This window comes from Coregonus lavaretus (assembly GCF_964263955.1).
Source record: "Coregonus lavaretus genome assembly, contig: HAP1_SCAFFOLD_8651, whole genome shotgun sequence".
NCBI classification, from domain to species: Eukaryota; Metazoa; Chordata; class Actinopteri; order Salmoniformes; family Salmonidae; genus Coregonus; species Coregonus lavaretus.
In genome coordinates this window covers 1-15,000 of record NW_028166147.1, presented here as the reverse complement: position 1 = coordinate 15,000, position 15,000 = coordinate 1, and the positions used below count along the sequence as shown (strand labels likewise).

The following is a 15,000-nucleotide window of genomic DNA, read 5'->3' as shown; positions in this document are numbered from 1 at the left end:
CAGTGCCAGACGTGTCCCCCTGCTTAAGCCAGTACATGTCCAGGCCCGTCTGAAGTTTGCTAGAGTGCATTTGGATGATCCAGAAGAGGATTGGGAGAACGTCATATGGTCAGATGAAACCAAAATATAACTTTTTGGTAAAAACTCAACTCGTCGTGTTTGGAGGACAAAGAATGCTGAGTTGCATCCAAAGAACACCATACCTACTGTGAAGCATGGGGGTGGAAACATCATGCTTTGGGGCTGTTTTTCTGCAAAGGGACCAGGACGACTGATCCGTGTAAAGGAAAGAATGAATGGGGCCATGTATCGTGAGATTTTGAGTGAAAACCTCCTTCCATCAGCAAGGGCATTGAAGATGAAACCTGGCTGGGTCTCTCAGCATGACAATGATCACAAACACACCGCCCGGGCAATGAAGGAGTGGCTTCGTAAGAAGCATTTCAAGGTCCTGGAGTGGCCTAGCCAGTCTCCAGATCTCAACCCCATAGAAAATCTTTGGAGGGAGTTGAAAGTCCATGTTGCCCAGCGACAGCCCCAAAACATCACTGCTCTAGATGAGATCTGCATGGAGGAATGGGCAAAAATACCAGCAACAGTGTGTGAAAACTTACAGAAAACGTTTGACCTGTGTCATTGCCAACAAAGGGTATATAACAAAGTATTGAGAAACTTTTGTTATTGACCAAATACTTATTTTCCACCACAATTTGCAAATAAATTCATTAAAAATCCTACAATGTGATTTTCTGGATTTTTTCTTCTTATTTTGTCTGTCATAGTTGACGTGTACCTATGATGAAAATTACAGGCCTCTCTCATCTTTTTAAGTGGGAGAACTTGCACAATTGGTGGCTGACTAAATACTTTTTTTCCCCACTGTACATTTACATTTTACATTTTAGTCATTTAGCAGACGCTCTTATCCAGAGCAACTTACAGTTTTAGTGAGTGCATAAATTTTTTCATACTGCCCCCCCATGGGAATCGATCCCACAACCCTGGCGTTGCAAGCGCCATGCTCTACCAACTGAGCTACAGGAGGCCCCTGCTACGAGGCAGACCAATCCAAACTCATCTCCCGGCAGGTAGCTTAATGGTTAAGAGCGTTGTGCCAGTAGCCGAAAGGTCGCTGGTTCTAATCCCCGAGCCAACCAGGTGAAGAATCTGTCGATGTGCCCTTGAGCAAGGCACTTAACCCTAATTGCTCCTGTAAGTCGCTCTGGATAAGAGCGTCTGCTAAATGACTAAAATGTAAATGTGATGTCCAGCTCAGCCAATCATGGTTCCTGTCTTTTTCCTTGGCTAAACCAACTAGGCTCGTAATTTCACCATTTTATTCGTATTTATGGATGGAATACAAGTTTGTTATTAAGGCACATGAAAGTTCACATGTTCCAGAAGGCATTTCTGCCCCAATACGCATTTTGATTTTTAAAAAAGTGTTTACGTTCAAATGCCGCTCCTGTGAAGTAGTAACGTGTGACATACGCCTAGTTTCCTGAAACGAGTCACAAATGAGTTTTGATCAGTCAGGGAAATAAAAGTGGCTCACTATTTAAAAAGATGATGGAGAACAAGCTTTAGGATGAAAAATACAGGATGTTTGGTGCTGGTACAGCTGACTAGCGCTAGCTAACGATGCTTACAACAGCAAAATGTTTTTTATTTATTTATTATCTATACTTGAAGTCAAATATCGCTACAAAAATAATATTGCGACATGTAACTGTATCGATATTTTCCCCCATCCAATTATTCTCTGGTAGTGATAGTTTTTGGAAGGCATATGTTTGGACTATAATAATATAATATAATATGTCATTTAGCAGACGCTGTTATCGAATGTGTGCATACATTTTTACGTATGGGGTGGTCCCGGGGATCGAACCCACTACCCTGGCGTTACAAGCTCTACCAATTGAGCTACAGAGGACCACTACAGAAGACTACCTGTCTTTTTGAGACATTTTACATTTTAGTCATTTAGCAGACGCTCTTATCCAGAGCGACTTACAGTTAGTGAGTGCAGACATTTTCATACTGGCCCCCCCGTGGGAATCGAACCCACAACCCTGGCGTTGCAAGCGCCGTGCTCTACCAACTGAGCTACAGGGAGACCTTTTGCAAAAAATGCTCTTGCTATTTGGATTGGTTGAGACTGCTTACTACCCCTGTCTGACTGACTTCCTGTTTGTCCTAGAGCACTAAGCCAGAGAGAGAGGTCCCACTGAAGTTAGTCAAGTGTTATCTAGGCCTGAAGAGGAAGCTCAAACCACCCACCAGGTAAATATCACTGAGACTTATCACATATATCGTATCTTATCAAACAGCACACAGAATCAACTCATGTGATTACACAGAGAGGCAAACATTGGGCTTGACAGGCCTGAAAGTGTAAATAATATTTCTAAAAGTGTTATTAAGATAGATTCATCATTATTAGTACTGGTCTTCTTTACTGTGTTATTTTGTCTCATGGTGTGAGTTCCTCGTCCATAAAATATGTAATGTCTTCTCTTTTTGTTCCGAGTGCCTCAACGCCATGGCTATCCAAACCACTCATCTAACTCCCTCACAATAACACCATTGATTAAATGTATTACTGAACAAAAATATATACGCCACATGTAAAAATCCCAGAAATGTTCCATACGCACAAAGAGCTTATTTCTCTCAATTTGTTTCGCGCAGATTTGTTTACATTCCCTGTTAGTGAGCATTTCCTCCTTTGCCAAGATAATCCATCCACCTGACAGGTGTGACATATCAAGAAGCTGATTAAGCGGCCTGATCATTACCCAGGTACAGTGAGGAGTAATAAATACCTTTTGTGGGGAAAAACTCATTCTGATTGGCTGAGCCTGGCTCCCCAGTGGGTGGGCCTGGCTCCCCAGTGGGTGGGCCTGGCTGCCAAGTGGCTGCACCCCTGCCCAGTCATCTGAAATCCATAGACTAGGGCCTAACTAATGTATTTCAATTGACTGATTTCCTTATATGAAATGTAACTCAGTAAAATCTTTGAAATTGTTGCATGTTGCATTTATATATTTGTTCAGTAAAAATTCTGCTTTAACAAATAGCAATTATTGGCCCGCTTCCTCCAAATGGAGAAATATTGCTGGCACTTTATTTTATTTTCCTAATCTTGTATTATTGTAATTTATGACTCATGTCAAGCCAGCTGTATTTTTTGTGGGCTGAAGGAGGGGGAAAAAGGCACAAGCTAATCATGTTACTCAATTAACATTTCTCATAATTTTTTGAGCGTCGGAATTAGTGAAAAAATGAGTCTACGATGTGATTGGATTTCAGGAGGGGAAGGAGAAAGGGAGAAACGAGATGAAGGAGAAATAGAGTGGTGGTGTGAGGAAAGATTGTGTCGAGAGAGAGAGAGAGAGAGAGAGAGAGAGAGAGAGAGAGAGAGAGAGAGAGAGAGAGAGAGAGAGAGAGAGAGAGAGAGAGAGAGAGAGAGAGAGAGAGAGAGAGAGAGAGAGAGAGAGAGAGAGAGAGAGAGAGAGAGAGAGAGAGAGAGAGAGAGAGAGAGAGAGAGAGAGAGAGAGAGAGAGAGAGAGAGAGAGAGAGAGAGAGAGAGAGAGACTGGGAGGAATGGAGGGAGTCAAACAGACAGAGAGAGAAAGAGAGAGAGACTGGGAGGAATGGAGGCAGTCAAACAGACAGAGAGAGAAAGAGAGAGAGACTGTGGGAGGAATGGAGGCAGTCAAACAGACAGAGAGAGAAAGAGAGAGAGACTGTGGGAGGAATGGAGGCAGTCAAAGAGACAGAGAGAGGCTAAGACATCATTAAGAACGTGCCGACCTGAGAAAGGGCTTGGAGGAGGTTAGACGGGCTGGGTTAGCTAGCAGGGCTTTAGACAGGCTACAGGCTACAAGCTACAGACTACAGGCTACAGACTACAGGCTACAGACTACAGGCTACAGACTACAGGCTACAGGCTACCTAACCTATTCATATCCTCCCTCTTCTCCCCTGTTCCATCTATTCCTCCTTCCCAAGGGGGGCTCTAGAATAGGATCATTGATTAATCAGCTATACTCATCACTGAACTAACCGTGTGGCCACAGACCTGTGTGTGTGTGTGTGTGTGTGTGTGTGTGTGTGTGTACACCTTGACTCCTAGTGCATACTGAGGTGTCTAATAGGTAAAACAATTATCCTGAACGTTGTGTTTGTCACCGCTGCAGTTGAAAGGACGATGATTTAATATCTTGATGAAAGTAGACAGAAGCCCAACTGAACTCTTGCCCTGAGATATTTCCTGGTCATCCGAGTTCAGGGGTTTGCAACTTCTTGTTTTCTTTGGAATTCACGTGTGAGAATCCACAACAACTTTTCATCAGAGTATGGGTCACAGGTTTGCAAGAACACTAAGTTTAAACCATCTTCTCCCTTTCCTTTAATAGCTGGGGTTTCACCGTCTACACAGATAAACAGCAATGGTGAGTGCTTTTCACTGGTTTTCAAATTCAATAATTCAATACCTGCCTCTGCTTCATTTCCATCAGAGTTTGACAAAACAAAATAAGAAGTTTATTTATTCACCAGATTAGATACATTTGATGTTTTTCTGTGTTAAAAATGAAGCCATCATTTTCCCTCAGCCCCACACCAGTGTTGGGATATTGAGGGCAAAGGTCATTTACAGATGGTCCACAATGGGCATTGAGCAAAGACATCCATCATTGTATTGTGTTGTATGTATCTCTTAACCACAGATTCAGGATCAGATCTTTACCTCATATGCTATCTTTAACCATTAGGCAGTATAGTAAATCTGACCCAGGGTCAGTGGTTAGGGGTAACTTTTATATATACTATTTTTCTGACCCACAGGCATTTCTGCTGCGAGGGGAAGGAGTCTCAAATAGACTGGGTGACTGACATCATCACAATGAAGGTACATTCACTATGATTAGAAGGGTTGGGAAACTTCTTAGTCAATAAAGGGTGTGTTCAACATGGTCAATGTTTCACTGTGTTATATAGATTTTAAAGTATTGACGAATCAGCTTGATGAAATGCTATAAGGAAAACACTTCTGACATAGAATGATCACTCATTTACATTTTTAGTCATTTAGCAGACGCTCTTATCCAGAGCGACTTACAGGAGCAATTAGGGTTAAGTGCCTTGCTCAAGGGCACATTGACAGATTTTTCACCTAGTCGGCTCGGGGATTAGAACCAGCGACCTCTCGGTTACTGGCACAACGCTCTTAACCACAGAGCTACCTGCCCCCACTCATGATGCACGTACTGTAAGAGTTTGATGCACGGATGTTGTTTCAATGTATGGTCTCTTTCCACCAAGTGTATGGAAACGTAATAATCCTGGAATGGAAGACAATGATACATATTGAGAATAGTTTGTTGTCCTCTCCTTTCACCATCCTCATTCCCATGAAAAATAGTTTGATTAACACTCAGGAAAAAACTGCATCTTTAAACAAGCGAGATATGATAAATCATATTTACTCTCCCAAATCATTGTTCCCCGAAATACAATACATAAATAAGGGGAAGTGCGGTGAAGTTTTCGAGGTCACTCAGCGATAACATGAATCACATTATGTGCAAAATTCTCCGTCGCTGGAATAAGGTCAGGGAGATTGTAACAATTACATTGGTGGTGAGCAGAACACTACAGTCCCTACATCTACAGCATATAGTTAAGTGTTGTTTATGTCAGTGGCTGACAGCACACAGCTGCCATAAATAATGCAAAGAGGAGAGAAGCTACAGATATTTCAGATGAGCAAAATATCACTCTCCTTTTTCTCGTTCAATTGTTCCCTCTCTCTGGGTCTCTCTCTCTCTCTTCCTCTCTGGGTCTCTCTCTCTTTCTCTCTCTCTCCCTCTCTGGGTCTCTCTCTGGGTCTCTCTCTGGGTCTCTCTCTCTCTCTCTCTTCTCTCTCTCTCTCTCTCTCTCTCTCTCTCTCTCTCTCTCTCTCTCTCTCTGGGTCTCTCTCTCTCTTTCTCTCTCTCAATTCAATTCAATTCAATTCAATTCAATTTAAGGGCTTTATTGGCATGGGAAATGTATGTTAACATTGCCAAAGCAAGTGAAGTAGATAGTAAACAAAAGTGAAATAAACAATACAAATTAACAGTAAACATTACACTCAGAAGTTCCAAAAGAATAAAGACATTTCAAATGTCATATTATGTCTATTTACAGTGTTGTAACAATGTGCAAATAGTTAAAGTACAAATGGGAAAATAAATAAACATAAATATGGGTTGTATTTACAATGGTGTTTGTTCTTCACTGGTTGCCCTTTTCTTGTGGCAACATGTCACAAATCTTGCAGCTGTGATGGCACACTGTGGTTTTTCACCCAGTAGATAAGGGAGTTTATCAAAATTGGGTATGTTTTCGAATTCTTTGTGGATCGCTGTAATCTGAGGGAAATATGTGTCTCTAATATGGTCATACATTTGGCAGGAGGTTAGGAAGTGCAGCTCAGTTTCAACCTCATTTTGTGGGCAGTGTGCACATAGCCTGTCTTCTCTTGAGAGCCAGGTCTGCCTATGGCGGCCTTTCTCAATAGCAAGGCTATGCTCATTGAGTCTGTACATAGTCAAAGCTTTCCTTAAGTTTGGGTCAGTCACAGTGGTCAGGTATTCTGCCACTGTGTACTCTCTGTTTAGGGCCAAATAGCATTCTAGTTTGCTCTGTTTTTTTTTGTTTGTTCTTTCCAATGTGTCAAGTAATTCTCTTTTTGTTTTCTCATGATTTGTTTGGGTCTAATTGTGTTGTTGTTGTTGTCCTGGGGCTCTGTGGGGTCTGATTGTGTTTGTGAACAGAGCCCCAGGACCAGCTTACTTAGGGGACTCTTCTCCAAGTTCATCTCTCTGTAGGTGATGGCTTTGTTATGGAAGGTTTGGGAATCGCTTCCTTTTAAGTGGTTATAGAATTTAACGGCTCTTTTCTGGATTTTGATAATTAGCGGGTATTGGCCTAATTCTGCTCTGCATGCATTATTTGGTGTTTTACGTTGTACACGGAGGATGTTTTTGCAGAATTCTGCATGCAGAGTCTCAATTTGGTGTTTGTCCCATTTTGTGAATTCTTGGTTGGTGAGCGGAACCCAGACCTCACAACCATAAAGGGCAATGGGTTCTATAACTAATTCAAGTATTTTTAGCCAGATCCTAATTGGTATGTCACATTTTATGTTCCTTTTGATGGCATAGAAGGCCCTTCTTGCCTTGTCTCTCAGATTGTTCACAGCTTTGTGGAAGTTACCTGTGGCGCTGATGTTTAGGCCGAGGTATGTATAGTTTTTTGTGTGCTCTAGGGCAACGGTGTCTAGATGGAATTTGTATTTGTGGTCCTGGCAACTGGACCTTTTTTAGAACACCATTATTTTTGTCTTACTGAGATTTACTGTCAGGGCCCAGGTCTGACAGAATCTGTGCAGAAGATCTAGGTGCTGCTGTAGGCCCTCCTTGGTTGGTGACAGAATCACCAGATCATCAGCAAACAGTAGACATTTGACTTCAGATTCTAGTAGGGTGAGGCCGGGTGCTGCAGACTGTTCTAGTGTCCTCACCAATTCGTTGATATATATGTTGAAGAGGGTGGGGCTTAAACTGCATCCCTGTCTCACCCCACGGCCCTGAGGAAAGAAATGTGTGTGTTTTTTGCCAATTTTAACCGCACACTTGTTGTTTGTGTACATGGATTTTATAATGTTGTATGTTTTTCCCCCAACCACACTTTCCATCAATTTGTATAGCAGACCCTCATGCCAAATTGAGTCAAAAGCTTTTTTGAAATCAACAAAGCATGAGAAGACTTTGCCTTTGTTTTGGTTTGTTTGTTTGTCAATTAGGGTGTGCAGGGTGAATACGTGGTCTGTCGTACGGTAATTTGGTAAAAAGCCAATTTGACATTTGCTCAGTACATTGTTTTCACTGAGGAAATGAACTAGTCTGCTGTTAATGATAATGCAGAGGATTTTCCCAAGGTTGCTGTTGATGCATATCCCACGGTAGTTATTGGGGTCAAATTTGTCTCCACTTTTGTGGATTGGGGTGATCAGTCCTTGGTTCCAAATATTGGGGAAGATGCCAGAGCTAAGGATGATGTTAAAGAGTTTAAGTATAGCTAATTGAAATTTGTGGTCTGTATATTTTATCATTTCATTGAGGATACCATCAACACCACAGGCCTTTTTGGGTTGGAGGGTTTGTATCTTGTCCTGTAGTTCATTCAACGTAATTGGAGAATCCAGTGGGTTCTGGTAGTCTTTAATAGTTGATTCTAAGATTTGCTTTTGATCATGTATATTTTTTCATGCTGTTTGTTCTCTGTTATAGGGCCAAAAAGATTGGAGAAGTGGTTTACCCATACATCTCCGTTTTGGATAGATAGCTCTTTGTGTTGTTGTTTGTTTAGTGTTTTCCAATTTTCCCAGAAGTGGTTAGAGTCTATGGATTCTTCAATTACATTGAGCTGATTTCTGACATGATGTTCCTTCTAATTTCCGTGGTCTATTTCTATATTGTTTTAGTGATTCACCATAGTGAAGGCGTAGGCTCAGGTTTTCTGGGTCTGTATGTTTTTGGTTGGATAGGTTTCTCAATTTCTTTCTTAGGTTTTTGCATTCTTCATCAAACCATTTATCACTGTTGTTACTTTTCTTTGGTTTTCTGTTAGAGATTTTTAGATTTGATAGGGAAGCTGAGAGGGAAAATATACTGTTTAGGTTTTCTACTGCCAAGTTTACACCTTCACTATTACAGTGGAACGTTTTGTCCAGGAAGTTGTCTAGAATGGATTGCATTTGTTGTTGCCTAATTGTTTTTTGGTAGGTTTCAACACTACTTTCCTTCCAGCTATAGCATTTCTTAATATTATTCAGTTCCTTTGGCTTTGATGCCTCATGATTGAGTATTGCTCTGTTCAAGTAGACTGTGATTTTGCTGTGGTCTAATAGGGGTGTCAGTGGGCTGATTGTGAACGCTCTGAGAGACTCTGGGTTGAGGTCAGTGATAAAGTAGTCTACAGTACTACTGCCAAGAGATGAGCTATAGGTGTACCTACCATAGGAGTCCCCTCGAAGCCTACCATTGACTATGTACATACCCAGTGTGCGACAGAGCTGCAGGAGTCGTGACCCGTTTTTGTTGGTTATGTTGTCGTAGTTGTGCCAAGGGGGGCATATGGGGGAGGGAATGCTGTCACCTCCAGGTAGGTGTTTGTCCCCCTGTGTGCTGAGGGTGTCAGGTTCTTGTCCAGTTCTGGCATTTAGGTCGCCACAGACTAGTACATGTCCCTGGGTCTAGAAATGATTGTTTTCCCCCTCCAGGATGGAGAAGCTGTCTTCATTAAAGTATGGGGATTCTAATTAGGGGATATAGGTAGCACACAGGAGGAAATTTTTCTCTGTTGAGATAATTTCCTTTTGAATTTCTAACCAAATGTAAAATGTTCCTGTTTTGATTAATTTAATAGAGTGAGTTAGGTCTGCTCTATACCAAATTAGCATACCCCCTGAGTCCCTTCCCTGTTTCACACCTGGTAGTTTGGTGGATGGGACTACCAGCTCTCTGTAACCTAGAGGGCAACCAGTGGGTCCATCTCCTCTATACCATGTTTCTTGTAGGATGACAATGTCTGTATTTCCGATTTCTTTGGTGAAGTCCAGATTCCTGCTCTTTAGGCCAAAGGCAGATGACCTCAGGCCTTGGATATTCCAGGATGAAATAGTGAAGGCTTTGTGTTCCATAAAGTGTCTAATGTTGTTGGTTGTGTGGTTTGGCCTCAGGCCAGTAATTGTGAGCAGAGCCTGCTGAGCATCTGGTACATGCCATTGGCTTGGGCTAGTGTAAGAGTGGGTGTTGGGCCTGTTTGCCTGCTCACGGCCTGGGCGTATGTGTGACTTTCATGTTGAGGCCCTCTTTGTGGGAGTGGGGGGCTTGGGGTGGGTAAGAGGAGCATAGGTCTGATCTGAGGGGGCCTAAATGGGGTGTGGGCATGGTTGACTTGGGGGGGAGTTAATTGGTGGGGGTGAGGGTGTAGATGTGGCTGATGGTGCTGTGGTCTGGATGTTGGTCCTCTCTGCAGGGGTCCTCTATGTGTAGGTCCTGGGTGGGGTCCTGTAGGTCTGGGGGAGTGTCTCGCTGGTCTGGGCGGGGTGTCTGTTGATCTGTTGCTCCTGTGTGAGGTGTTGGGTCTGCGGTTGAGGGCGATATCCTTTAGGGTCCGGGCGAAGGTGGGCACTGCTGCCTTGTATAGGTGGACCTGGTCAAAAAGGCTGTTCACATCCAGGGTGGAGTGGTAGGCCAGGTAGACATTTGGTTTTGATGCACAGTCACGGGAAATACTTGCGTTTACCCGCTGTATGGTAGCAGGGTGGAAGTATTTTCGTGGTAACAGGGTTGAGATAACCACTTGTGCGTTGGGGAAAGTAGAAGAAGCTTTTTCTATCACTCCCTTGAGTGCTGTGGCCACCCTTTCCTGCTGTGTTCTCAGGTCGTTTGTGCCTGTGTGTATTATTATGTGGCTGGGTGATCCTAGTTGGTCCTCAGACAGAAGGTCTAGGGCGCGCTGGGTGTTTGGACACCAGAGTTTAGACACTCTGTGTTTTGGAAAAAGTTATCCTGTTGATGTTGTCTCACCACAGTCCAGAGTGCAGACATGTCTCTCTCTACCTGCAGCTCTCCAGGTCTAGTTAAGGGGGTGTTGTTGTGCTGGACTGTTGTCTGGGTCTGTGCTGACTGGAGTGTGTTCACCTGCTGTTCCAGCTCCACCTGCCTTACCTCCAGCTGGGTGAATTTATCCTTCATTTCAATGAGGGAGTAGTACTCTGTGCTGGGAAGTTGACTTTCTGCTTGGGGTTGCTCTGTGGGGTTATTTAATGAAGAGGTCTGGTCTGACCCGCTCGGGGTGGGGGTATCTCTCTCTCTCTCTAGGTCTCTCTCTCTCTCTCTCTCTCTCTCTCTCTCTCTCTCTCTCTCTCTCGCTCAGTATTCTCTTCAGAGAGGGGTTGGGAGGGTTATTTTCAGTCTCATTTTAGTTTTTTAACTAAAAGACAGAAACAAAAGCTAGACTATTTTGTTACTATGAGAAAATATAGCTTTTTAAATGTTGCAAATTCAATTTCAGTATCAACTGCCAATGTATTCTCTAATCCTAAACCAAAGTCCTAACCTCGGATCCCAGACCAGAGTTTAAACTCAGCACTCATCCTTACTATTCTGAAAAAGGTTGTGAAACACAGTGCATCTCATAGCTACACAAAGAGAAATCCGAGTTTGCCGTTGCCCTATTTGTGCCTTGTCATCTCATTGTGACCTACTCTCTACCACCATCATCTGTGCTTACTTTAGGTCTGTCAGTAAAAGCGAAGATTGATCTAAACCGGAAGGCCAGGTCAGTGTGAGCAACAGTGACCTTTCTCTGCTCTCAGCTCTCCGAGTCCCTAACAACTAAATCTATAGCGGAGTAGAGCAAGCTAAACGTATTAGACTTCTCTCAAAGCCGCTAAGTATCGGGATTGGCAGCTTCCACAGGACTTGTGAGAAGAACAGAAAGAGAGAAGAGAGGGAGAGCGAGAGAGAGAGAATACTTATTCTCGCTTTCTTTCCTCTTACCTTTTAGCAGGCATTTGGCTTTCGGAAAGTGTTTCCATAGCAACTGGCACAGGAAGTCTAGTTTTTTTGTTTTGTTTTTGGGGAGTGGTGGAGAAATACAGCACAGATTAAATGAGGAGGTGAAAACAGTGAAAGGGGTACACAGGTCAGCCTGTGACCAGGATGTGGACAAGTCGTTAAAGTTTAGTACGAGCAAGCGCGGTCAGGCTTTTTTTTGTCAGGAACACCAGGTCATCACCCTACGACTCTCCACTCTCTCCACCGTAACTGGTGGCTCAGTATCGCTGCCTTTAAAAACATACTCAGAGAAAGTTCCAGAGAGACAACGGCAGCAATGCTACTTGATATTGTTGATAAAGCCATTATTCTCCGTCAGATCAGATCATGAGGAGTTAGAGGAGTTTTAGAACGTGTAGATAAAACAAATAATTGAGAAACTGTTGTGCTTTCTCCAACGTCTCCAAGTGGACTCATACTGAATGAAGAATGCCCTTGAATGTGTATTGTCAGAATAAATGTCATAGTTTCTGCAACCATTTTTGAAAATATGTATAAGAAGTTTATCACTATAGACATAGAACAGTGTATTGACTAATGATTGTCTATGTCTTCAGCATGGAGGAGACCTCTGGTCAAAGAACAGAGATCACGGAAGACCTGCAGTTCATAAAAGCATGTCAGCAGTCCAGCAGAGTCCGCAGAACACTAAACAAAAAAACTGCAAAAATGTACGTCTCCATATCATCTCCCCACCACGAATTCAGTCCTACACATCATTTAGTCAAGAAGTGAATCAAGCCAACACACTGCTTCTTGGTTGTTGATCAGCCCTCCTTTAGCTCTATTAATAGTGTGGAAGCTGAACTCTTAGAGGCAAGAGCTCATCATATCATGAGACAGTAGATAACTTTAATTATATTTAAGAGATTAACCCTTTCTCTACCTCTCCCTCCCGTAGCCGTCAGACAGAAATCTGTCCCGAAACAACAGCACACCTCCCACTGGAGAGGAGAAAACAAGCAATAGCGAAGAATGTAGCAGTCTCCAGCACAAAACAGCCATAGTGGCTAAATGCTTGAAGCAGAAGGACCGACTCGTGTTTCCCGAGACTGGTCAGAGAAAGGGTTCCGCGGGGGTGATCCAGCCCCAGCGCTGTCCCTCTTCACGCCCAGAGCCCCAGGCCCCTCAGGGCGGCGTCAAGAACCCCAACAGGAGACCCGTTCTGGGGGGAGAGGGGGGTCTGATGCCCTCCAACCTCCTCAACGAACTCAACTCTGTGCTGAGTAAGACAGGCCGTAGCGCCAACGAGGAGAAGAGCTGACGGAGCGATAGAGAAGCTCAGAGACAGAAAGCGATGGAAAATGTAAAGAGAGGCTAGAGAAAAGTGCTACAGAGAGAGAAAGGGAGACATTCATCTGGAATGGAAGATGATTAGAATGAAAAACAGAGTGACATGGAGACAGAAAGACTGAGTGAGCGCGAAAGAGAGACATAAAGAGAAAAACGGAGAAACGTCAGGAAGCAAGTTGTCCTACGATACAACAGGGACCCCGGGGAGGGAAATTAGAGTTCGGAGTGGAGTGCAGGTCCAGGTTCTACTGATGGACATGTGCGTCTTATGGGGAACACACTAACACAGTCATCTATAACTGTTCTCAGGCCTGTCCAGAACATTTCTACACCGTTACCTATGCTATACCAAATTGATTATAGTATCAAATTCTATAACATGTTTGGCTTTTGTCAAATTCAATATTGAATGATATGATTAATATTGGTTGACAAGGAATGTCTTCTCCTCCAATGGAATGTACTGTAACTACTCTGTTATTGCATTAAATGTTATTTTCTAGTGACATACTATATACATTTTTTTTATATTGTAGGGTTGTATAATACACTGCACATTGTATATTCTGTTCTTTGACTGTATATATGTATACAATTCTGTACTGTATGTTTTAGGAATATTAGGAAATGGGGAACATTGTTAACGCATAGTATTAGATATGTGCAGTATATTTCATTACATAGTATTTCCTTCACAAACGACTTGATTTTTATATGAATACTGATACATTTTTACTCAAAGATCCATTAGATAGTTTGAGTGCAAGGGCACATACTGTTCCCAAATGGGATTTGAATCCATTCAAAAAGACTCTTCCCAAAAAAACACCTCCAACTTTTTTTTCTCTGTCATTGTTTTATTCATCAAAGGGTTCTTTTTTTATTGTAGTAAAATATAAAGAATAAACTCTGGATCTTAAGTCATCCGCTCTCCTTATTGAATAATGTATTTCAGTCTAAAAATGATCATGTACTGTAGACGATTGTCGCCCAGGTTCCCCATGAAAAATTAATCTTGACATTTTATTCGATTTTTTTTCCACTAGGTAACCGACGCTTGTTCTTTTGTTCAACAATCGTATTATCTTTTTATTTTAATCATGCACCGACTGTGTGTTGATAGTCTGAAGATGTCTTATTAATAACAGGGCTTTTGTTCTCACAGTGTAAATACCTGTACTGTACTGTGTCTGTAACATTCATTTCATTAAGATATTAATTTCATTGTGTGAACTGAAGTTATCGTGCTATTATATGGCAGTCATTTCATAACACTGGTTTCTCACTGTTTCTGTACAGCGTGATCGTTTCGGAAATTAAACGTTCCTTTCGTCCTAAATCAAATCAAAGTTAACTGTAGTATACAGAGTTCAGGGAAATGCTTACTTACAAGCTCTCCTCTCAAACATACTAGCTGTCTTTGTTGTGTTGACAGTTTGTTTTGATTCCAAACCACCTGTATTACTCTAAAGCCTCTTTAACTATAATATATAATCCCATTTAGCAGACGCTTTTATCCAAAGCGATTTACAGTGATGTGTGCATACATTTTTACGTATGGGTGGTCCCGGGGATCGAACACACTACCCTGGCGTTACAAGCGCCATGCTCTACCAATTGAGCTACAGAGGACCACACTATCTTTCTGTTGTCAATGACTCTAACCTTGTGGCCCTCCTCCATATTCCCAGTACAGCCAGATGCCATCGTTTCAACTCAACAGCACTGAAGTGGAGCTCGCGATTAGAGACTATGGCTCCCGGGACTTTGTGACTGTGTCTGTCACCTGCCTCTATGCACGTGTATGCCTCTGGGCGCTAACTGAAGCCGCAGAGGCACACACACACACACATACACACACACACGCACACACACACACACACACACACGCACACACACACACACACACGCACACACACACACACACGCACACACACACACACACACACACACACACACACGCACACACACGCACACACACACACACGCACACGCACACACACACACACGCACACACACATTAACA

General features: G+C 42.7%; 1 protein-coding gene across 1 annotated transcript in view; it reads left to right on the top strand.

Annotated features, from left to right (window-relative positions):
- LOC311115011 (arf-GAP with Rho-GAP domain, ANK repeat and PH domain-containing protein 2-like) overlaps nucleotides 1-14,315 on the top strand; it is a gene marked incomplete at its 5' end in the record, with an annotated part of 18,686 nt that extends 4,371 nt beyond the window's left edge. The window contains 5 exons of the mRNA XM_084190230.1: nucleotides 2,204-2,286; nucleotides 4,425-4,460; nucleotides 4,855-4,918; nucleotides 12,239-12,352; nucleotides 12,583-14,315. Of these exons, the coding sequence (XP_084046356.1) occupies nucleotides 2,204-2,286; nucleotides 4,425-4,460; nucleotides 4,855-4,918; nucleotides 12,239-12,352; nucleotides 12,583-12,945 (660 nt within the window). The remainder of the gene's footprint in view (nucleotides 1-2,203; nucleotides 2,287-4,424; nucleotides 4,461-4,854; nucleotides 4,919-12,238; nucleotides 12,353-12,582) is intronic.
- Between the last annotated feature and the right edge of the window lie 685 nt (nucleotides 14,316-15,000).